Source organism: Thermobia domestica, chromosome 13 (genome assembly GCF_964235325.1).
Source record: "Thermobia domestica chromosome 13, izTheDome1.hap1.1, whole genome shotgun sequence".
Lineage (NCBI taxonomy): Eukaryota > Metazoa > Arthropoda > Insecta > Zygentoma > Lepismatidae > Thermobia > Thermobia domestica.
The window spans coordinates 172,228,170-172,252,167 of record NC_137466.1 but is presented as its reverse complement, the minus strand read 5'-3'; the positions used below and the strand labels follow the sequence as shown (position 1 = coordinate 172,252,167).

The following is a 23,998-nucleotide window of genomic DNA, read 5'->3' as shown; positions in this document are numbered from 1 at the left end:
CGATAAGACTGTTTTCTATGTCGCTCACGGCTTATGGCGGGATAATTTAATAGGGACGGTGTTTTACCAATAATCCGGAAAATCAAGTAAATTATCGTACAGCTTGAAAAGGACAATGGTACGATATGATAATAAGATATGTGCACCTCGTAAAGAACAATTTTTACGAAAAACAGGACATATTTTTGACCTAATGCCGAAGTACAGCTTAAAAGAGGCTATAGACAATTTCAATGTGAAAATACAGGAAGAACAAATGTCCAAATTGAGATTCGCTACTGGAAGTTACTTGAGGTAAGGCACGCACCCAAAAATATGACAACAAACAGCGAAATTTGCGCTCGTTGAACACAAAAATGTTCAAGAGTTTACGTAGACTTCTCCAGACGATGGTAAAAGAAACCAAATTGGTCACGTGTTGATAGATCAGAGGAGACGTGCTAATATCATAATAATTGGCCACTCGTCTATAGGACTAGGTTGTAAGTTGGATCCATAATATCGCGATTGCGAACACATAAAATCTTCTATAAAGATACATAAAAAAGATTAGAAACATGAGCGAGGTAAAAAAGGGAGGAAATTTTTACGTTGGAAGATTTATGATTCGAAATGCCAAAAGGAGTTATAAACTAATCAACTTAACGTCAATAATCAATTTGAAGTTTTGCTGGCCACAGCTCAAGACAAAAACGAAATTTAAAAACAAAGTCTAAGTTAAGACTCAGACTAGACTAGATACATCTGGGCAATGTAATAATCATTCAAATGTTAGAGGGTGACATGTACTCCTCCTGGAGATATGTAAAATTGGCTGTTAAGTGCTATACTTGCGGAGCATGTTATACTGATTATAATTCATTTTGCAATTTTCAATTATACTTCTACCAGTACGCGAAATGAGTGTACTACAATGACTAACATATACTTACTTTAATATTGTTGCATCAGTATGATTATTCCGTTACAATATGGAAGGTTACATAATGTCGGGGGTTCAACGAATTATTATTAGCCTCTACAAATGCACGATTTGAAAAGGCTATTAATTCAGCTATAGAGAAGCTAAAGATTGCCAGACATTTGCCATTATGTTTGTATAGACTAAAATTCCTTTTCGAGAATTTTTGAACTTGGGGTAGACTCTTACCCGAGATTCAATGGGAATTTTTGCAACATCTATCCATCCAATAGTATTCACAATTCTAATGTGCACTGGCTATGGAATTTTCGACCAACTTTACATGAGTACATCTCAAATATATGTTCAAGCCTGTCTTCAATATTTTTCATGTTAATTACTTTCCATCAGACGTTTTATTCTCTGAGTGTAGTCTTCCGGATAGCATTCAGAAGCTCCTACTTCTAAGAAATTAGCTATAAAGTATCAAGTTTAAGGTAAAACTCGAAGTAATGGATTTAGTTTAAATTGTATATGTGAAAACAAAATCGGATATTACCTTTCCCTACCTAACATCTTATACTGTACTATCGGCACTCCCATGATTACTAGACATATGATATAGTTTTACAGCTTAAGTTTACAAATACGAAACATAGAGAAATTAGCTCAATGAGCAATAGTAAATAAGTTTAATCTAGAAAGTTTACTTTTACTGTAAGATATCTAAAGAAATACCTTGCGATATATCATAAATTTAACATTTAGAAATATAATATTTTATCTGTTTTTGAGCAAAATCTATATAAATTCTATAAGCGTTGACCACATTAAGAGTTTCTGTACCTATGAGTCAAACAATAGACTTTAGTAAAATATAGAATATAGACTTTTTACTTGCACAGAAAAATGGAATAAAAATAATTAATTTAAGATCCAGATGTTGTATGAAAGTAGCGAAGAACATCGCAAGAGTTAAGGAAAATGAGAGGGTGAGAAAACGAAACATACTCCAAGATTATATACACAGTAAAATTACATAATCTGAGAGTGAACCAGGGACTCTGTTGATAGAGGTGAGCATTCTACCATTAGACCACTATGGCTCTCTTCAGTAACACAGTTGACTAGATAAAACCAAGAAATAGACTCCGAAATACGTATAACGTACATAAAGAAATACATTAATATGTTTTTTCGTGCTTTTATTAAAAACCACATGACATGCAATTAAAAATAAAGGAAACCACCGAAAGATCTTCAGTAGCACAGATGAAACCGTACATAAAGAGCAGAAATTACTTGGTTCTTTGATTTCGTGGACTGCAATTTGAAGACAACTAGATTCCCTGTTTGGTCAAAAATCATCGACATTATATAGTTAATGTTAAATTATGAGATGCATAAATACTTTTTCTCTAATTGTAAATCCTGTCAAACATCGTCTACCGTTTCTTTATAGGAATTCTGTGAGTCAACAATTTAAGGAAGAGATTTGCACTACTACTAACCAGACATGATTAGATGAATGCGTTTACTGGCTTATCATGTTACATCTGACACACGAGTAATTTTTTTAATAGAAATATTAGTAAGCTTATTTGATTGTTATTATACTACTCACAAGCTTGTAAATATAATAAACGCTGTTAAGCAATAAGTATATAGAAGAATAAAAACTTACATATTTTACTACAAGATAGATGGACATTACATTTGGGATTGATATCGCTGCAAGATGAAGTTTCATGGAAACATTTTGTTTCTATCGTTCACTGCTGTCAACAATACAAGCCTTATATATATTGTTATTGTTACATATATAAATTTCCCCGAAGTATTTACACTATTTTTCTGGACGGGTTCGATTCCCGGCGGGAGCTCATGTGGTTCGGATTCCACGTTAATCAGTAGGTCCACGTCTCATATAGCCTCGCTGCTGAAAGGGACGCTAAACTAAAATCAACTCAACTCAACTATTTTTCTGGAATATTACACAAAGTAATTTTCATATCTTGTGACTATTGATGTTAACTGTTCAAGGTGCATGTAAAGTTAGTTAACCAGAAAAGCTTGCAGAATTTTTTTCCAAAAAAGCACAAAGATCAATACACAAGCGAAGCCACAAATACGCACATCTTTCACATAAAAACAATAATTATTCACACTTGTATAGCCTAACTTCATTAACTCCAGCAAATATACTAAATACTATCTAGTGTATGAGTAAGAAAATCTAATATGTTTTGATTTGTATTACGAAGAACCGAACCTCTTTTGAAAATCCAAGCCTCCGGATGACCGTAATTACAGCATTATTGTCGGGACACCTCGCTGTCCTCTGTAATCAAACATCAAACTGAAAGAACACTTCTGACTGAAGTTTCTTCGTTTCAAGATTTCTTACGTTTTAAATAAAATCACATGTGGTTATAATATGACATGTCTCTTGGAACAGACATTATAAATGATATAATACATCCCTATCTCCTATCAGTTGATATGACACCCTCCTAATATCTGTACAACCAAAAACACCCACAGGATTTTTCCAAGAGGAGCAAAAGACCGACACGAAAGCAAACTTGCGAATATACATACCTTAATTCACATAAGGACGGATTTTCATGCAAGAGTCCGTTGCATTCTTTGCTTGCGATTTGGCTGAATAGCCAATTGAGATTTGAGAAAGTTGTTGTAAGTACGGTTCTACGTGTAACACCACTTTCTGTTAGCTACACATAGAAATCGCAAGCAACGAACGTAACGGACGTTTGCATGAAAATCCGCTCTAATTCTTAATGTAAAACGGTTATTATTGACACACATTGCATAATTTTATTAACTACAGTGAATATATCAACTGCTGTAATGGATGAATAACCAAATCCAATAAGTTTTGGCACGTATTTTGAAGAATCGAACTCCCTTCGAAAATCCAGGGGAGAACATTTGCTTCATTTGCCGAATAGTTGCGGGTAACCATGTGTATGACCGTTATTTCCATGGTGTCCTCTCAATATCTATACCATTTTCCTCTTTATGGAACCAGTCCACCCTTGTATGTAATTAGATATTGTTTACGTATCCACATCCAATGAGAAAAGTAGTGTGTTATCTCAGAAAAAATACACAAGGTATATACTTAAAGGAAATAAAAACTCATAATTTTGCTTAGTATCTTCGAATGAACTGATCATTACGGTACGAGACGTCTACGTGGTTCCGGGAATTTATCTAGAATTTCTCAATCCGCAGAAGGGTTGCTACTGTAGTTTGCAATACAGTTTCCTATTATTATCAAAATAATATTTAACCAAGGTAAATTAAAATTCTTAGCATTTCAAGGACACCGGGCACCGGATGAATAGAGCTTCACCAATGTAAAGATCTCGGTACAGGTAAACCATTGTGCGATCTGATGATAAATTGATACGTAAAAGTACAAAAATAAATATGGTAGCTATACATGCCTATTATGTATCCGTAAACAATAGCTATTCTAGAAACAGATATAGGTCTTTTGAACATGTTTGTTAAAACAGTTGGGCATTAGAATTAATTATTATTAATGTAAACATTGTATTAAAATTCCAATGATATCAAGGTATAGACAATATTAAATTTTAAGATTACGTTACGAACCTCATTACTTTGCGAATTTTCAGATATTTCTAAATATATGTTGAAATGGGAATGGAGAATGGTGGAAGCTTCATAACGAGGAACTGCATAATTTATTCCATCTACTAAACATTGTTAGGATCATCAAATCTAGGAGACTGAGATGGGCAAGTCATGTAGCCAGAATGGAAGAAACTAGGAACGCTTTCAAAGTTTTAACTGGAAGTCCAAGCTGAAAACGACCTTCGGACTTAGGAAGACCTAATTGCAAATGGAAGAACAATATTAAGATGGATCTTGCAGAAATTTGAATAAAAAATAGAAATTGGATCGTGTTGGCTAAGAACAAGACAGTAGAAAACTTTTGTGAACGCGGCATTGAACGTCCTCGTTCCATAGGCCATACAGATAGTTAGTTCTATACATTTCAGATGACTTGTATTACTACTCTGATGTAAATAAATTATTCAAGTGTATGAAGCAATGTTATTAATTTTGAAAATTAATTGATGATGAAACAAATTTCTCAAAAGTAACTTCGGGATAATTTTGTACCCATTGTGTATTCATAAACTGTTAAAGAGATCAGCACGACTCACATTATTTTCGTTTTAGCGTAAGTATCTATTAAATGCATAGCACTCATACATCTCAAAGGACAATCTTAAAAACTATCTACGTCAATCAAATTGACATTTATTTTTCGGTACATTACACATTGCGGTCTACAGTAACAGATTCTAGAGTACTTGGCTGAGTTTACTATGATTTTTTGAAAGTAATTAATAAAATATGTGAGACTGGAATATGTCTTAATGTAGATAGATTATTTTTTTCGACAGTATTATTTTTTTTCTGGAACAGTCGTGTGAATTTCTAATATAGTGAATCATGAAATAGGCCAACTAATGGTGCTCGATCCTAGATAAATCCAATTGTAGTGCAGAAGATACACCGTTATGCGATATGTTAAGAAGACACGATGTTCACAACATTATAGCACATATTTAAAAAGATTTAACACATACAAAAACTATGAATAATGCTCTTGGGAAGCGGAGACTGGAAGCTGAATTTACATCAATTCTCGTTGATCAGTCTGGTAAAATTGAGGATCACTCCTCACTTCTTTTGAATTTTAGTGAATTACAATTAAGACAATTAAGAATATCAAAAATGTAGATAATATATTAGGTAGTATCGCTAGTAAATACACTAATAACAGCTTCCAAAACTTTTCTTCTTGACCAAAAATTTAGGTGTGAAGCTTTTGACGTCATAACTATTGGCCACCTAAATTTATACGCTATACGAAAGGTCTTGAAAACAATTATTAGTTTATATCATAGTACTATCTACAGGGTGGCCAGAAAGTCCCTTTACATCCGAACTAAATGCGTGTAACAATGTAAGATATTAAGATATTTAAGATTTGAACCTCCCATCCTGATCATTGATATAGCAACAGTGCTCCTTACGTGAATTAATACGTGATTGCCGCTTAACTGTCATGTGACTACCCGCGGAGGGAGGAAAATAAATTCATTGCATTCACCCGTTTATTGTCTCTTCTCTCCATGTTCAGTGAACAACAATGGTAGATAGTAGTAACTTCACTTTGGAGGAGCATTTAGTGGCAAGTATGTGGGTCCATGAACGGAATTACAACAACAAAAATATGCCGCAGGTAATGGATAGGTTTCGTAAACGTTTCGGTAAGCACCGAACAAGTCGTCAGACTTTCATCATCTGGGAGAAGAAAGCTTTTCGCGTGGGAAGTATTTTGGATGTTTCTCATTCTGGTTGTTCATCAACTCGAAAGGGAAACGTGTGCAGAAGTTAGTGCGTTAATGATGCGTTCACCCTCAAAGTCGACCCAGAAGCGTTCTCCAGAACTTGGAATTGCAAGAAGTACAATGCAGCTCCACATGAAAATGGACTGCAGGTGTAAAGGGACTTCCTAGACACCCTGTACATTTTTTTTAAAAAAGTTTTCATTGTCTTTAATTATTCACAAAATTCAAAAAACGAGCTTAGGAAGAGCCTTAATTCACAATATAAATTTAAAATATGGTCAAGGTTCTACATACCCCAGAGTGTTTGGTTACAGAATTAACATCGTACTATTAACTAATATTACATGTTGCTTACCTGTAACACCGTGAACGGTCGGTGCCGTTGTAGAGCTCTCCCTGCTAGTTTCGTTGGTTCTAGGTTTCTTCTCGCTGATTTCAATATACACACTTTCTGCACTGCCGTGGCTTCGTCGCTCGAATAGATCCTTCACCCTGTTATAGATAAGATCTCGTGGATTGTGCAAATAGAAAGGTTCACTGCTAGTTGAGCTGCCTGAGCTACGAGGAGGTGAGTAGGAAGATTCTGATGAGACACGAGTTCGAGTCCTTGTTGAGCGCATGCTAGACCTATTGTCGTCACTTTGAGTCATTGGATTGATGTAAAGACCGTCGTGGTGGTCCTGTGGAGCGGAGATGGAACTTCGTAGCGACGGCGGATGCAGGTAGAACGGTTCTCGATCCTCTTCACTATTTATACAATTGGCATAAGAACACTGCAAGAGAAAATCATGTTTACAAAATCAAACATGCAGATTAATTTTTATATTAAGGTATCAATAAATCTTTATAATACAATCCAGTTGAAAAGCGTACACCACATAAAACTAAATGATGCACTATATAGATACATTTCAAAGTTGAAAAATTAAAATACATTCAGTTATGTTTTGTTTCTAACTATAAGTGTGCTAATAGTTACAACTGAACATACAATTTTGAGATTTGTGGTGAAGAATTTCTTTTTAAAGTGTCTCATAGTTCCAAATTTCTTTTCTTAAATGGGAAACAGAACAAAATAAAACTTCAAAACACTCTGTTTCAAATAGCACTAAACACTATAAAATTGGATATGTCACTATGAGACACAACTTTTTAAAATGCACACAACTTAATGCGTTCAACTCTGGGGGCCAGTTCAGTAGCATTATAACTAAAGAAAGAGTGAATTGACTTGAATAGTGCTGTAACAGGCACGTGGTTAACGAATTGTCAAAATATCAAATTTAACTAATTTTGTTCACTACCTTTTATCTTTAACATCTATTACTAACTACTACCTTATAAACTCACACTACTTGTTATGAGGAATAGGACAAAGAACCCCGCACAATCCACATGGACACTAGATTTTGGTAGAATTGCTTGGAACCGTGATATGCTGTAGATATTGTGATCCTGAGAAAAAGTCCAAATGGGCGCAACCACCAATCACTGACTGTTTGGCCACTACAGGGCCACTTTTTTGAAGAAAAAAAAAAACAGCAGAAGGTAACAGTATTCTGGATTTCGGTGGAATTGTATGAAACCGTGAAAATGCTTATATCTTCTCACCCTACCCCACAACCCGGTAAAGGGAAGTGTGAGTAGAAGCTAAAACCATTTAAGCATAGGTGACATCCCAATTATTGTACAGGACAAAAGAAAGCTTCGGAAGTCCTAGAGAAGATGACCGGCCTGAGCCGAACCTCCCAAATGCGAAGAAAAGCTCTACCAACTGACCTAAAGTTGCTCGATAGCTACAAATTAACACCTTTTCTCAGGATCACGACATCTACAATATATCATGGTTTCATTGATTTTCACCAAAGTCCAGAACATGGTTATACTCGTTTTTTTTTTAATGGCCTTGTAGTGAGTGAACGGTCAGTGATTGGTGGTTGTGCCCATTGAGACTTTTTCTCAGGAATCACAATGTCTGTAACACATCACGGTTTCAATAATTTCCACGTAAAAGTAAAATATTATTATCTTCGGCTGTTTTCAAAAACGTGGCCATGTATTGGCCAAATGGTCAATGATTGATGGTTGTGCCCATTGAGACTTTCTCTCAGAATAGCAACATCTATAAAATATCATGGTTTCAAGCAATTCTACCGAAATCCAGAATACTGTTGCCTTCTGCTGTGTTCAAAAAAAAGTGGCCTTATACTGGTCAAACAGTCAGTGATTGGTGGTTGTGCCCATTGAAACCTTTTCTCAGGATCACAATAACTACAACATATCACGGTTTCGAGCAATTTCACCTAAATCCAATTTCCATAAGGATTGTGCGAAGTCCTTTATAATATTGAAATTTCGTAGCTACTTTGAAGTCGAACAGTACCAGAAGTATTGCTTTTAAAATTTTTGTTGTGTTACTTTTCTAAGTTCAACCAATTATTGAATCAGTAGCAGCGACACGTCAGGTTTGAAGATCTGTTTGTATGCCGAAGCAGGGGACATTTAAGCGACATTATGTTCAATACATAATGTCATTGATAGCTTTTCACAATAATAATGATAATAATAATAATAATAATAATAATAATAATAATAATAATAATAATAATAATAATAATAATAATAATAATAATAATAATAATAATAATAATAATAATTCATTATCACTGGTAGTTTTCATTCTATCTCATTTTAAAATTCTGACATTCTTACTTTTAAATCATCTATAAGATTCCTATAGAGCACCCAAATATAGAAAAAACATACACTATATAATAAAAAATATTACGGGAGAGAGGGCGTAACCATTTACAGGAACCAGAGAGAAACCAGAGAGAAACCAGGACCTGCTACACATTATTATCTACAAAGAATGTGTTCCTATTTCAGAGTTTAGTAGCTAAGTTGAACATCTTGAGGACGAATGCCGATAGGCGAGATATGAATAGGACTCTCAGAATTTGAGACTAAAAAACCGAAACTCCCTATGAAAATGTACAATATAGTCATAGTTATGCACTTGTGTGTTTTGTTTTAAACTGAAATATCAGAATTATATAATAAGTTAACACCCACCAAAAGTGACTAATAAAACTGGTATTTTTAAAATATCATACAAGTGATATTAACTTACGTTTTGGGGGAACATTTGGAGTTTTGAACAATTTTGAATATGTACATTTGTGATGTCTGGGAGCATTAAATAGTGATCAGCTCTACATGTCTCCCAGAACTTACAAATATTATTATTATTATTATTATTATTATTATTATTATTATTATTATTATTATTATTATTATTATTATTATTATTATTATTATTATTATTATTATTATTACATTACTTTGTTGTGTAACATTCCTTTCGAACAACGAGAATATTTGATACGCGTACTTACAACATGAGGCGTTATGACCTTTTAAATATTAGTATTACTTTAGCGAATAACAAAAATATAATAAACAATACGGAAATATTAGGAAGTATTCAATTTACTCTCTTCAGAGATGCATTCAATAAACTAATAGACGGTGCAAGATTTCTTCAGAAGCAAATCTGTAGACAAAATTTATGACCAGTGGCGTATTTACGATTTTATTTCGGGGGGGCTTTGCTAACTTTCGGGGAGGGCTTTGCCTGAAAATATGAAAATTCTGCAAGATATTTCATATACTTTACTATAGTAAGTAAGATTTCGGGAGGGGGCTTAAGCCCGGAAGCCCCCCTCTAAATACGCCACTGTTTATGACGTTTATGAATTATTGTTAAATACTTCAATAGTTTTATTACTTTATAAGCATTACACTGTCTCGTTCTGTTGGTTGGTAATGAGTCATTTTAAAAAAAGTGGGGACCTGGCGAAGAGCCCTTGCACACTGAAAGTCATGTTACTTGTGTATGTTACTCACGGACTGTGTTTGGTCAAGATCTACACATATACATAATTCTCACTGTGGACTGGATTTTTGCTCCCTGAATTATATATGCTTAACATTTGCTATAAGTAATATTTGTATTATGTAAATTATGTAGGAAATTTCTGTATGGTTTTTTGGACAGCTAATCGAACCTACGGACGCAAATGAAAGAAAAAATCTATATTGAAATATGTAACTTTCAAAATGTAATATATATCTAGCTCCTTTGACGATCAAGCCAAGAATAAAAATATGTAGCCCAGCCTTATGAACAGGTCTATCTTTTTCTTTCTTTAATTTCTCAGTCAATGTGATAATAGGGGTCATAACCACTTGTTTACTCTTAAGAACAATATATTCATAGAGTATTTGTGTTATTAATGTCTTTATATACTCTAGCCTGTCTTTGAGGGCCGCGGTGGCTCAGTGGTAGAGCGTTCCCCTCTGGTGCTTGGGGTCCCGGGTTCGATCCCAGCCCCCGCCAAGTGAACTTTGTGATGGACAAACACCGTGTGCTTGGGTTTTCCCGCAGTTCTTCCGTTTCCTCCCACTTTCTTCATTCCACCATTTCATTCACTACTCATCATCACCGTCTCCTTTAGCCCAACCGGCATAACCGTGGGACGTAAAACTTAAAGATCTCTCTTTATGTAACTTTGTCATTTATTGGGATAAGTTGAGTAGAATTACCTTCTTCAACACACTAAACAAATCTAAAGTATACTCTTATTCACTTTAATGCCGCATTACGAATTTGTCTTCGCATACAAGATGGTTTCACCTAAGCTTCTTAGACACATAACTTATAGGTTATGTTTTTTATTGGACATTTGTGTACGAAACCGTCACGGTTAAAAACAACATAAAATTCAATTGATGACGTACAGCTTCAACAAGCTACCCGTAACGGTTGATGCTTCATAAACGAAGTAATGACACTTATAAAACAAGACCTGCATATCATCATACTACGTATCTTTTCACCACTCTTCAGTATATCAAACAGCGATGAATCATGCACCAGATGACACCGGCTCCTTTTTTCTATTTTTCTGTATCGTAACGGTATAGCGATGCGCCATAGCACAGATGTCCATCTGAACATTTTTGTATTGTGAACTTTTCAATCGCCCACACACATTTGGAATTCTGTCAGTAACTTATTTCCCGATGTTCACCACCCTGAAGTTTCTCATACATACTATTACGAATAATAAGTATACAATAGGATTTTTGTAACCGATGATCGAAAAAGTAAAAATTTTCATCCAATTGTCTTCCTATTGTAGTTAAGGAACTAACTTTCCAGGTCTAAATTTTCCTGTTCCAGGGGGAAAAAACTTTAAAAAGTAATGAAAATTCATATTAAATATAGACACTAAATCGCCATGTTCATCTGATCCATAAGTTCTAAGATGGGAGACACGCATCCCTCAAAAAATATATAAAAGGTGAAGTATAGATAAGACTGAGAACCCTTGGGAATGAGGCTTTGGGTAGACTGGGAAGAATTAAAAAGCAGGATTTTATGAAGATTGGTAAGAAAACCTAATTTAATTGGATTTTCAAAGGTTAGGTTGAACCATATCTTCCACGTACCGAGTGAGCTCTCTTGTGAAGACCTAAATGACACCCTACAAATTTGTTAACACAGACATCATATTATAATATAGGCTACTGGCATTAATTAATAGTACCGCTTACATGTTCTAGTGTAACAAGGATTTTTCTGTTTCGCCTACAGCCTTATCCTGGCGTGAATTTATATCACTATCTTTATCTCAATTTACATGTGGACAAAACAAGAAATCCTGTTTGGCCTTTTTATGTTCCATCTAATCTTGTGAGGTCAAAAAGTAAAGAGCGCAGGTACTCAATGCCCATGATATAAACAAAATAGTCTATTAATATGAGAGAGAATACCCTGTTAAATACCAGAAGTTGCCTCTTTATAACAGTTGGAAGTAAATAAGATTTTTTTAAAAAAACGTACAATTGACATTTGACGTTATTCCCTAACACAGCATCTGTAACATATTTAGTAAATTATGCTGAACCACTGACAAATATTCTACCATCAATAGGAGTGATGTGTATTTGAATTACGGTAAATCATGATTGAATCCAATATCAGTTATGATGCTCGAGTTACCTGGACGTATAATTTAACAATAATTTCGTTTCACATACTTGCGACCAATTTGTTCTAACTTAACCGAAAAGTCTTCCAGTGTAACAACAACAGACTTTGTCTCCCTAGTTGTATCTTTCTTATAAGAGAAAATGAAATGAAATCTTTGAGTTTTACGTCCCGGGGTTATTCCGGTTAGGCCAAAGGAGACGGTGATAATGAGTAATGAATGAAATGGTGGAATAAATAAAGTGAGAGGAAACGGAGAATCCCGAGAAAACCCACGTACACGGTATTTGTCCACCACAAAGTTCATTTTGCGGGGGCTGGGATCGAACCCGGGACCCCAAGCACTAGAGGTGAACGTTCTACCACTGAGCCACCGCGGCCCCCTTTCTTGTAAGATCTATCCCCAAGTTAGAAATCAGAACCTTGAAATGGCTGACAAAAACTTATTGAAAACTTTAGCTGTAGCGTACATAAAACATAACAAAAGTGTAGCATCATGGTTTCCATGACATTTGGAGAGCTTGCCAGGGAGCAATTCTCATGAAACACAGCAAGTTCATCATGACAAAGCATCGGCTTACATAACATTATTTGTCTAACGGGTTTTGTTAAGTAAAACAGGAGCAGTTGTTTAGTACAATCTTCAATGTGGTAATATTCTTTCCTAAACGCTGAAAACCGAATTTCAACTGAAATTGTTGAAACGGATCAATAACTAGAGGGGCTCACTAAATTGGTCAGTGTTTAAATAAGGTAGACCGAAAAAGTTCCATTTTTTTCATGTCGTAATATCGTGGAAAAGTTGCGAATCGGGAAGACTAAAAAGGAGTGAAAAAAGAGGGAAATAAAATCGGTTTATATCTTCCAGACGTGCATGTGCTCTAAAGTTTGTCGAAATTTGAAAAAGAAAAAATCACATTTCTACGATAATATTTTCATCTTACTAATGATCTAAAATAATTTGTTTTTAAACATTTAAACTTGTATTCAATAAGGAAGTAAACAAAACATGTAAGTTATTAGGATTTTTTCCCCTTGAACTATGATTTACCATTATTTGTAAATTATTTTCAAAAATTTCATTAACTTTGAAGGCAATGCGCGACTTGAAGATGTTAATGCATTTAAATAATATTTAAACATTGTTTTCTGTAGTTCTAATACATAAGAATTTGAGCTATTACATTCGGGAAAAGGCTAATTTAACAATGTTAAAAATTATGGTAAAAATATGATTTTTTTTTCAAATTTCGGCAAACTTTAGAAAGCATGCGCAACCGGAACATATTAATATAAACGAATTTTATTATTTTTTTATTACCTCCTTTTAGTTTTCCAAATTCGCAACTTTTCCGCGGTATTATGACTTAAAAAAAATGATTTTTTTTTCCCGCACACCCTAATGTTAAAACCACGTAAAAGACAAGTCCAAAACTTGAAAAATATCATACGGGATTACAGTGTGTTCAAGTTTCCACTGCTTATTGTCTTAGGGAAGTGAACTAAGTAATGTAATGTATCTACAAAGAAAAAAAATCAAACTATGTTAGGTTTATTAAAAGCCAAATCCCAGTCCTCAGGCTCAGCTTTAGGCCCATTCCTCTTCAATGTTGTAATGGCAGTTATAACTCAAGATGTGAGAGATGAAGCTCCCTTATGTATGATATTTGCCGATGATATACTATGGAACACAAACAGAAAAGTTCAAAGTTGGAGGAAATCTTTCGAAGATACACCGTAGAATCTAAAAATTAGAGAAACAAAACCGCAAGAAGTAAGTAAGTAAAAATTAGAGAAGAAAGCTACGAGAAGAAAGATTGAACGAAGTGAAAATTTTTAAATATTTAGGCTCCTTGTTGTTAAGAATGGCGATTTAGTCGTGAAAATAACATAGAATACAAGGAGGATAATGATATTGGGAGAAAGTATGTGGCGTCCTGTGTGATCGCAGAATCGCAGAATCCAAGGATGTTATAAATAGAGGATCTGCCCTTACAACAAAATCTTGAAGCCATACGTCACAGTTTCGCCACCTCCTACTCTGTCCACTTCGCCCAATAAGATCGCAATATTTTGAACCAACAATCATGGCGGAAACGAAAGTAGCCAATCAGACGATAGCGGGAACGAAAGTAGCCAATCAGACGTGCCGATGCTCGGTTGTTTTTTGGCTTCATTGATTTAATAGGATGAAGGTACATAAGGGCAGATCCTCTATTTTATAACATCCTTGGCAGAATCACAGTAAATAATAAAGGGATGATTTACAAAACAGTGGTTAGGCAAGCAATGATTTATAGAGCAGAAATATGATCAATAAAGAAAACACACTAAAAAAACTTAATTTTACCAAAATGGGAACGCTACGATGGATTTGTTGAATAACAAGACGAGACAGAGTGACGAATGAGGAAGTGAGGGGAACAAATCAATGTTGTAGAGATATTTAAGGAGATTCAAGAAAGAAGACTACAGTGGTACGGCCATCTAATGAGAAGCAGAAACGACTATATGATCAGAAGAGTGACGTCAATGGAAGTAGATGGGAAGATCGGTAGAGGAAGACCAAGAAGGAAGTGAATAGATATGGTTAAGAATGACCTTAGAGAGAAAGATCTAACAGGATAAGAATTCTGGGACAAGCTTTTATGGAGGAGACACATAAGAAACGTCAACTCCATATAAGTGGGGGAAGACGGAGGGAAAGAAGAAAAGAATGATAGATCAATAACACATTGTAAAGGAATAGTGAACTATTTGCTAGATATTCCAACATTACTTTGTGTGTTTATTATAGTCCTTTATTCTGTTCTTAATATCATTGTTATGATTCACTAAATTTCATTGAATTCAAACGGACAAATCACATGGAATGTCTGCAGTTTTGGAACCAAGCATATTGATTGACTGACTGATTGGTATTTAACATCCGTTTTCATACCGAGACTATATGAGACGCGACCTCTTTAAAGTAGGATAAGAACCACTATTCCGTTTGTATCCGAAGCATGTTCCCCAACTAGGAAATAAGCCCTGAACTATGCGCACAGAAATTACTGAAGTTAGCCAATTGACTACGACGAAGTACTAACAAAGTAAATTATAACGGGCGTAGACTAGTAATGAGGTCCCGGGTTAGAAACCGAAGATCGGATCTTCTGACTAAGGGTTTTTCGTCTGTCCTATCGGACGAATGTCGGAAAGGTTCTTTCTAGCGTCTTCCATTGTTATTTTTGTTTTGTTCGTTGGTTGGTTGGGTAGAGTTTAACGTCCCTTTTCATCACCAAGGATAAATGAAACGGAACCAAGCAACTTACTGTTTAAAGTGGTATCCTAACTCCCCAGGAAAAGAACTTGGCACCATGCGCACAGAAAGTAGCCCATTATCGACTCAGCCGCGAAGGGACATTTATTGTTTCAGTGTTAATTTGTCATGCAAGGTGTATCTAGTGGTTGTTTTTAAATAAATAAATAAATAAACTACTCTTAAATTCCACAGTTCCCTTTCTAAACACCCTTCTAGGTTAATCTTTGACAGACCAAACGATATCAATATATCAGTAAAGACGGAGAAACTATTGATAGATTTTATGAAATTTTAAGGAGAGTGAACACAAAGACGTAATAGAAACCGCCCTTTTGGTGGACATTGTTTCATCTATTTATTAATAAAGTTTCAGAAAATGTAAAACTGTTTTATTCTGGAAACAATAAATAAAAGTGAATCAAGTGAAGAAAATCTGAAAAGAGTCATCTACAGTTTTATTTAAAGGTACTAAATCAGCATTTGCATGATGAAACTGAGGGAAAACTTTTGAAGATTTCAGCCATAAAATTCTAACCCAGGACCTCCCACTGCAAAGCGAAAATCTAACTAATTACCAGTGCTCGCTGCGTTAACATAAGAGTAGTTCAAGCTTTTCACTACAATCTACTACAATTTTGCTGCCAGAGACCCGAATTCAATTCTCAGTGGGAATTCATTTCGTCTAGATTTCACGTAAAGCAGTAGTTCCACGTTTTGTAAACCTTCGGTGCTGATACAGAAGGTTGAATTCCAAATTGTCCGTCGATCCAGTAAATTTCTGAATTTTTACTACATGAAGCAATGACAATTAAAATTAATGGACATCATAAAAGTTAGCAAGGTAGTTTTGACAAATGTTATAAACTTTAATCATATTTATTTCTGGATATAGTTTTAGTATCCAAGAAAATGTGGGACACTGAAATTTGTGTACTAAACTAAAACTTTTCAAAAGAACAAACAGTTCAGTTTAAAGTATTATATGGTTACTTTCTAAAATTATTATTTTAAAATATTATTAATAAGTTGTTTACAGGAACTAACAAAGAGCGGGGAGAGTAAGACATTCCTGACGAACTATTTCGATGTTGGGAGTACTTTATTTGGTTATACAAAATTTTAAGCTATTATTAATAAGTTGTTTACAGGAACTAACAAAGAGCGGGGAGAGTAAGACATTCCTGACGAACTATTTCGATGTTGGGAGTACTTTATTTGGTTATACAAAATTTTAAGCTATTTTCATAGATTACCTTTTGAATTCTTCCACTATGAACATTATATTATGGATTTATGTTAGCATTCAACAAATAATTCTGATTCTAGATAAATTAAATTTATTTTCCGTCTTACAGAAAGTAACAAATTAAACAATAATACCGGGAATCCATACCTTTGTTTCGCCTTTCCTGCAAGTGCAAGTATGCAACTTTCCATTCGCCATCTTTGATTCTTCTTGATAATCTGGAGTTGTGCCATGCTGTACTAGAACGTTCAAACACTGCAATGAGAAAAGAAAAGGAGCAAAAATGAAATAATTATTTATGTCCATGTTTTGTAACAGAAACAGACTTCTTTAAATCACTTTCGTTTTTAATGAATGAATTGTCAAGCCTGTGATATTACCCAGTATAGCGCAGATGGGCAATTAATCTCTACGATGCACTTTAAAATGTCCTGAGCCCCTGAGACATATGCTTTCTAGCTAGGGATGCGCACGAGACAAGATTTGTGGCTGTCTCGTCTCGAAAATGTGCTGTAAAAGTGATGTCTCGACTCGAAAAATGTATATTTCTCTATTGAAAGACCCGTGTCTCGACTCGAATTTTGTCAGGAAAATCCTGTCTCGATTTGTCTCGTGCGCATCCCTATTTCTAGCTAAACGCCTGTAATAAGAGATGCGCATCAGGCCTGCAACCAGAGGGGGTTAGGGGCCTGGCCCCCCTAAACTTTTCATGGCTTCTCCAGACCTTAACACAAAATGCTATTATTGATACAAAAAACACAATTTAGCAATTTGTAAGATAATTTTTAATGACTTGCCCCCTCTAACATATTCATGGTCCCCCCAAACCTCTGTGGTTGGTTGCGGGCCTGGTAATTAATTGATAATTACACCTAACCAAGCCAAGGATGCATGTTCCGTATCTATTTTTATGTTAGTTTCGAGGTTGTAACTATTAAAATGTTATCTAGAAAATGAAATGAAATCTTTGAGTTTTACGTCCCACGGTTATGCCGGTTAGGCTAAAGGAGACAGTGATGATGAGTAATGAATGAAATGGTGGAATGAAGAAAGTGGGAGGAAACGGGAGAACCCCGAGAAAACCCACGCACACGGTGTTTGTCCACCACAAAGTTCACTTGGCGGGAGCTGGGATGGAACCCGGGACCCCATGCACCAGAAATGTTATCTAGAGGAAGAGAAATTAATAGCATTGATAATTTTATAAACTTTCATCAATCAAAGTGTAACTGAAAGGCATAAAGATACGCTACGCACCATTTTTCGCTACAAAAATAGTTAATATGAAGCATGATGTGCCGATACTCGTAGAGGCTGACGTACACACTCAACGATCTTGTCCTTGGTGCGAGAGGTCTTGGGTTCGATTCCTGGTGAGGACACTTGGTCGAAAGAAGTGTAAAAACTTTTTCAGGCTACCCATTCTAAATGAGGTTTTCCTCATTTACACTACGCAAATGCTGGGATGGTACCTAAATACAGGTCCCCGAACGCTTCCTTCCCTTTCCTCAGATAGTGTGATAGCCGAGGGACATCATCCCTCGTACGTGACGGGCTAACATGGCCATACATGCTGAAAGCCCAGAAATCTAATGCCTAATCCTAATCCTAATCCTAATGCATACTCAACACACATTTTATTCTATCTTGTGACAAGCCTATTTATGTAACCGAACGGGCGTAGATCTAGTGCTTAGCATCTTTACTTCGAAAGCGAGATATGCCGAGTTCAGGCTCAGTGGTCGATCACTCTCAGAGATTCTTCCAGGGGTTCTCTCATATCTGCCATTATATCTTGGGAGTGACATCATATCTTGGATAGGGGTGCTAGCATGGGTGCCCGAAGAGGAAGGCAGGGTGGGGTCTGGGACCCCCTATGGCTCACGAAAATGTATTAAATTTTTTAAGATTTTCTTAAGCCAAGATTTTCTTAATACAAATAAAAAAATAGCAAACGTAATATAGCAACCAGAGAGATGAGCCTCTCCCTAGAAAATTTTCTTCGGGCGCCCATGGATGCTGGAGAAAGAGCCGCATGGTACTATCCTCCGTCATCTTGAAGCCCGCCATTTTGGATTCAGGTTCAAAACTTCTTTAATAGGAAGGCGAATTTTTTCCCTCCTTCATATATATTCAAGAAGGAAAGACTTGGAAAGAAGGATTGAACCCTTATATTCCCATCTTGTGTACTTCCCTGATAACTAGCAGTAAATAGTAATTTTTCTCTACGCATACACACAGGAAGGAAACAATACATCAGCTTGTACGTATAACGGTGCTAGTAGAAACACATACATGCAACATTTTTCTCACGTTAAATGCCAAACAGCGAATACAAGCGATAAATATATTTCCTGTACTCGATGGTAGAAGAGAGACAATACACATTCCGTACTGTGTATAGTGTATGTGGCCTCAAAATATGGTTGGTGCACTTAGCAAGAAGAATTGCACAGCACACTGGTTTTGAAGGGAATGTTTGTTTGTATAGTTTAATTAGAAGGCCAAGGAGGGAATCATTACATATGAAATATATGTGACATTTTCTAAACAAGGGAAATCTTTGTTTATTTATTAAGGTCACAGACGTTGTGTATGCGTAATGATCTGAACAACATTGAGAAAAAAGGGCTTCCCTTCCCATAGCACTTTCACAGGCTGTTTGTATAGTTTAGAGGCTGAATTCTATCACACACAGAGAGAGCTGGGACAACATATACAGAATAATTAGTGTTGCCGATGAGACGAGACATTTCGAGAGTCAAGACGAGAAGTATACCTTTTTAAATTGGAGACGAGACGAGACGAGACGAGACGAGACGAGACGAGAAAGTTCTCGAGTCTCGTGGGCTCCACTAGTTCACCCAAGTCTTATATCTCAAATACATTTCTAGTGTAACTTGATTCATAGTTTAGAATTTATAAATTGATAAAGCGATCGTACGAACACAAAGAAGAGCATTTAGCAATGTTTTAAATACGCAAGTCATTACACAATATACTTATTCCAATAATAAAGTGTGATTTAAGTGTTGTTATATCACACATTTTTCGTGGACCTCTCGTGACGCGGAAGGATTCTAATCATCTCTAGATGAAATTAAGACAAAAATCGGGGGGATAATTAACTTACAAAACGAGACAAGAAAAACTGTTTGAGAATCGATATAAGACAACATTTTTACAAAATTTAGAGCTACACTAAGAAGAATATACTCAGTTCGTAGGCACAGGCACGAAGACGTTCGAAAGACACAGTATACAAAAACGTTGACATCCTTCTCAATTTCGGACCAGTCAAATATACAAAATTTGAAGTTTATTACAACAATACTTAAATTGACATTATCTTGTTAAAATATTTGAAGATACAATCAATGGGTTATTTAGTGATAATAATAATCTCTCTGGAGTACCAAGTTCGAAACGCCATTGCCAACCAAAAGACATTTAGTTAAGTCGGCACATCGACTTCCGTTCGTATTATTTCTGGTTTTTCAGACTTAATTTCGTTACATCCTAATTGAAATACCTGGTCAAATTTCCTGAAGCAGTCTGAACGATTTTATATGAAACATAGTCGGTTCAATTCAGAATATAATTCAACATAGATCAATAACAGTTTGAACTATGAACTGTTTTTTTTTTTTTTTTTGTATTTATTACCTACTAGCTGTATTACCAGTTCTTCGCATGAGGAGAATATGTTTATGAAAAGGGTTTGAACCTCTTTTCCTTCTTATGATATGGATGGAGGATAAATCTGCACTTAAATGGCACCGATATGGCACTATTCATCTCAGCGAGAGCAGGTTAGATCTGGTGAGGTTGGCCTTATTCCGTACTTTAATGCAGTATCTCAATGCATTCATAATTGGGGTAGTTGACAATATAATCCACTGAAGACAAGACGATATTAAGAGTCGGACCTGCATCTACATTTACTAAGATTCATTACATTATTGTTCAACTATTAGACACTAATATAGAACGCTTTCGATTATTTTTACATACCAATCCCTTCCCATCCCCACTATTTCTCCTCACGCATGCCGATAGGGAATAAACTAGAACTTAAATGGCATTGGGGTGGTTACTATTCCTCTCAGCGACCCCGAAAATTATGACTTGGACACTACAGTTGGTCGTTTTCGATTATTTTTTTCTTGTTACTCCCTTCCTCATGTGCTAAAAATAATCAACAACATATTATTTAATTGCAACTTAAAATTGATTTTGTTTCAATTTAATTGCAACTTAAAACTGATTTTTTAAAATTTAATTGCAACTTAAAAACTAATTTTGTTTCGGTTTAATTGCAACTTAAAATTGATTTTGTTTCAATTTAATTGCAACTTAAAACTGATTTCTTTCAATTTAATTGCAACTTAAAACTGATTTTGTTTCAATTTAATTGCAATTTAAAACTAATTTTACTTCAATTTAATTACAACTTAAAACTGATTTCATTTCAATTTAACTGCAACTTACAACTGTGCTAAAAATAATTTGGTGCAGCGGTCTAGGAGAACCGTCAAACCTCGCTACATTCAGTTTTATTTTTATAGATGCGTATAACGAAGCGATCTTACCTTTACTACCTACAGAAGGCTAAGGCCGCCTAAACAACTTTCACTATAGTTAGGTGATGTATATAGTGCACTATTCGGCATTATTTCTGATTTCTACGATCAGAGTTTGCTATTTTTTTAAAAATTGAAATTACTCTTCAAGATAATAAAAACCACAGTATAAAAGCTATATAACTGCTACTGGAAATTTAACCGGCGATGAAGCATATCAAAGATGCATGCACAGTGGTAACGCAAAAGTTTTATGGCTCAATTAAGAAAGAACATTCTTTTTTCACTTCAACAAATAAAGAACACAACTGACAAACATGCGAGAGGGACAGAGGATTACTTGTAGAGCGTTCACCTCTTACTACGTAAAGTATGAGAAATTTTGATCCACGCGATGTGATTAACAACATGTTCTGGAGTTTTTTTTTTTTTTTTTTTGAGGTTCTTTACAAATTATTTCATCAACATTACGTGTATTTCTATTATCGTTCCGTCAACCACCACATTTAAAGTTATTGTGACAAAGTAATTGCAACTTAAAAACTGATTTTGTTTCAATTTAATTGCCACTTAAAAACTTATTTTGTTTCGATTTAATTGCAACTTAAAACTGATTTTGTTTCAATTTAATTGCAACTTAAAACTGATTTTATTTCAATTTGATTGCAACTTAAAACTAATTTTACTTCAATTTAATTGCAACTTGAAATTGATTTTATTTCAATTTAACTGCAACTTACAACTGATTTTTGTTTCAATTTAATTGCAACTTAAAACTGATTTTGTTTCAATTTAATCATAAGGTATTTCAAAATAGGACAAAGCTTCTAACTAAATTAAATTTGAACATTGATATCTATTATAGTCTACAGTAATATTGTAACGAGTTAATTGCAACTTAAACTGTATTGTTTCCATTTAACTACTTGAAATTGGATAGTAATTATGCTTAACATGAACGTGCGTTGCTATTTATTATTAACACAAGGGTTATAGCCATATTTACATTTAAGCATTAATATTTGTGTAACTGAAAGTTAGTTGGTGGGCAAAATGTTAACAATTAGAACTTTTAATTAAACACGAATTTAACCTATGATGTACAGCAAAGCTGAAGACTTGGGTAGAACAACTAAAAAAGTAAAATGAAAAAATGAAATGAAATCTTTGAGTTTTATGTCCCACCGTTAGGCTAAAGGAGACGGTGATGATGAGTTATGAATGAAATGGTGGAAAGAACCCCGAGGAAACCCACGCACACGGTGTTTGTCCACCACAAAGTTCGCTTGGCGGGGGCTGGGATCGAACCCGAGACCCCAAGCACCAGAGGAGAACGCTCTACCACTGAGCCACTGCGTTCCCACGAAAGTAAAATGACACGAAACAATGTGTCTGACGAAGGTAACAGATAAATTGCTAAAATTACACACACACACACACACACACACACACACACACATATATATATATATATATATATATATATATATATATATATATATATATATATATATATATATATATATATATATATATATATATATATAGATGGAGAGAGAGAGAGAGAGAGAGAGCACAAGTTATTAATAAATTTGTAATTAGTGTTTGGAGGTCAGGTTTCGTTAATTAATCTCAGGTAAAAGTAGATCCAAATTTAACATTAGTATTGTAAAATATCATATTTGTTCAAAAATATTTTTAAAAAAAATCTATATTTCAATTATGGAAACTTAGGGTAAGACTTAAAATTAACAACTTTACAAAAAAAATGACTTTTACGTTATTTCGCCATACTATATTGTATGCTATTAAAAATTATGTTGATTTCTTAGTTTGCAGTCCTGGGTCATTAAAACTTGCCACTCCCTGAATATCAATAAATTCCGGTGTAGAAAATTTGATATAGTAAAGTGAATAATCAATGTTTAAGTGTAAAAGGAAAAAAGAATTTAAAAAAATATAATATAGAATAAATAAAATAATATATTAAACATGCCAATACTAATGTACTGTACGTATAGTAATACATAAATAATAATGGAAAATAAGATATTCTAGGGCAATATCTGGTCCAAGAAAATTTGCCGCCCCAGGTCATGGCTCATGTTGGACCATGACCAAATACGACTCTGGTCCTATTTGTGCATGGTCCAACATGAGCTATATATATATAAACTGAGATCCTGTGGAACGCAGTTGGTTTTCAAGTACAAGTTCTGAATAGGCAAAATGATACACACTATAATAATTGCTCTTTCTTTCTTTCTTTTTTTTTTACACGAGTTGAATTGACTGTTTCCCTTTTCTTCCTTGAATTTTAACAATGTTGATAATTGCGCCATCTTTTTAATTATTATTATCATTTTAGTTCATTTATTTACTTGGGAGTTTTTTTTTTTTTTTACAGTTTCTTGTAAAATAAACTTTAATTTTTTAAGGTTTGATTTTACCGATAGCTTCTTCAAATCTAATTACATTTTTCA

The 23,998-nt window shown here is 34.7% G+C and overlaps 1 protein-coding gene across 5 annotated transcripts in view; it reads right to left on the bottom strand.

The window, feature by feature from the left end:
- f (espin protein forked) overlaps window positions 1-23,998 on the bottom strand; it is a 490,027-nt gene that overhangs the window by 121,958 nt on the left and 344,071 nt on the right. For all 5 annotated transcript variants that reach the window (XM_081736896.1, XM_081736897.1, XM_081736899.1 and 2 more), the window contains 2 exons: window positions 17,080-17,187; window positions 6,677-7,094 (listed from right to left, as the gene is read on the bottom strand). In XM_081736896.1, the coding sequence (XP_081593022.1) occupies window positions 6,677-7,094; window positions 17,080-17,187 (526 nt within the window). The remainder of the gene's footprint in view (window positions 1-6,676; window positions 7,095-17,079; window positions 17,188-23,998) is intronic.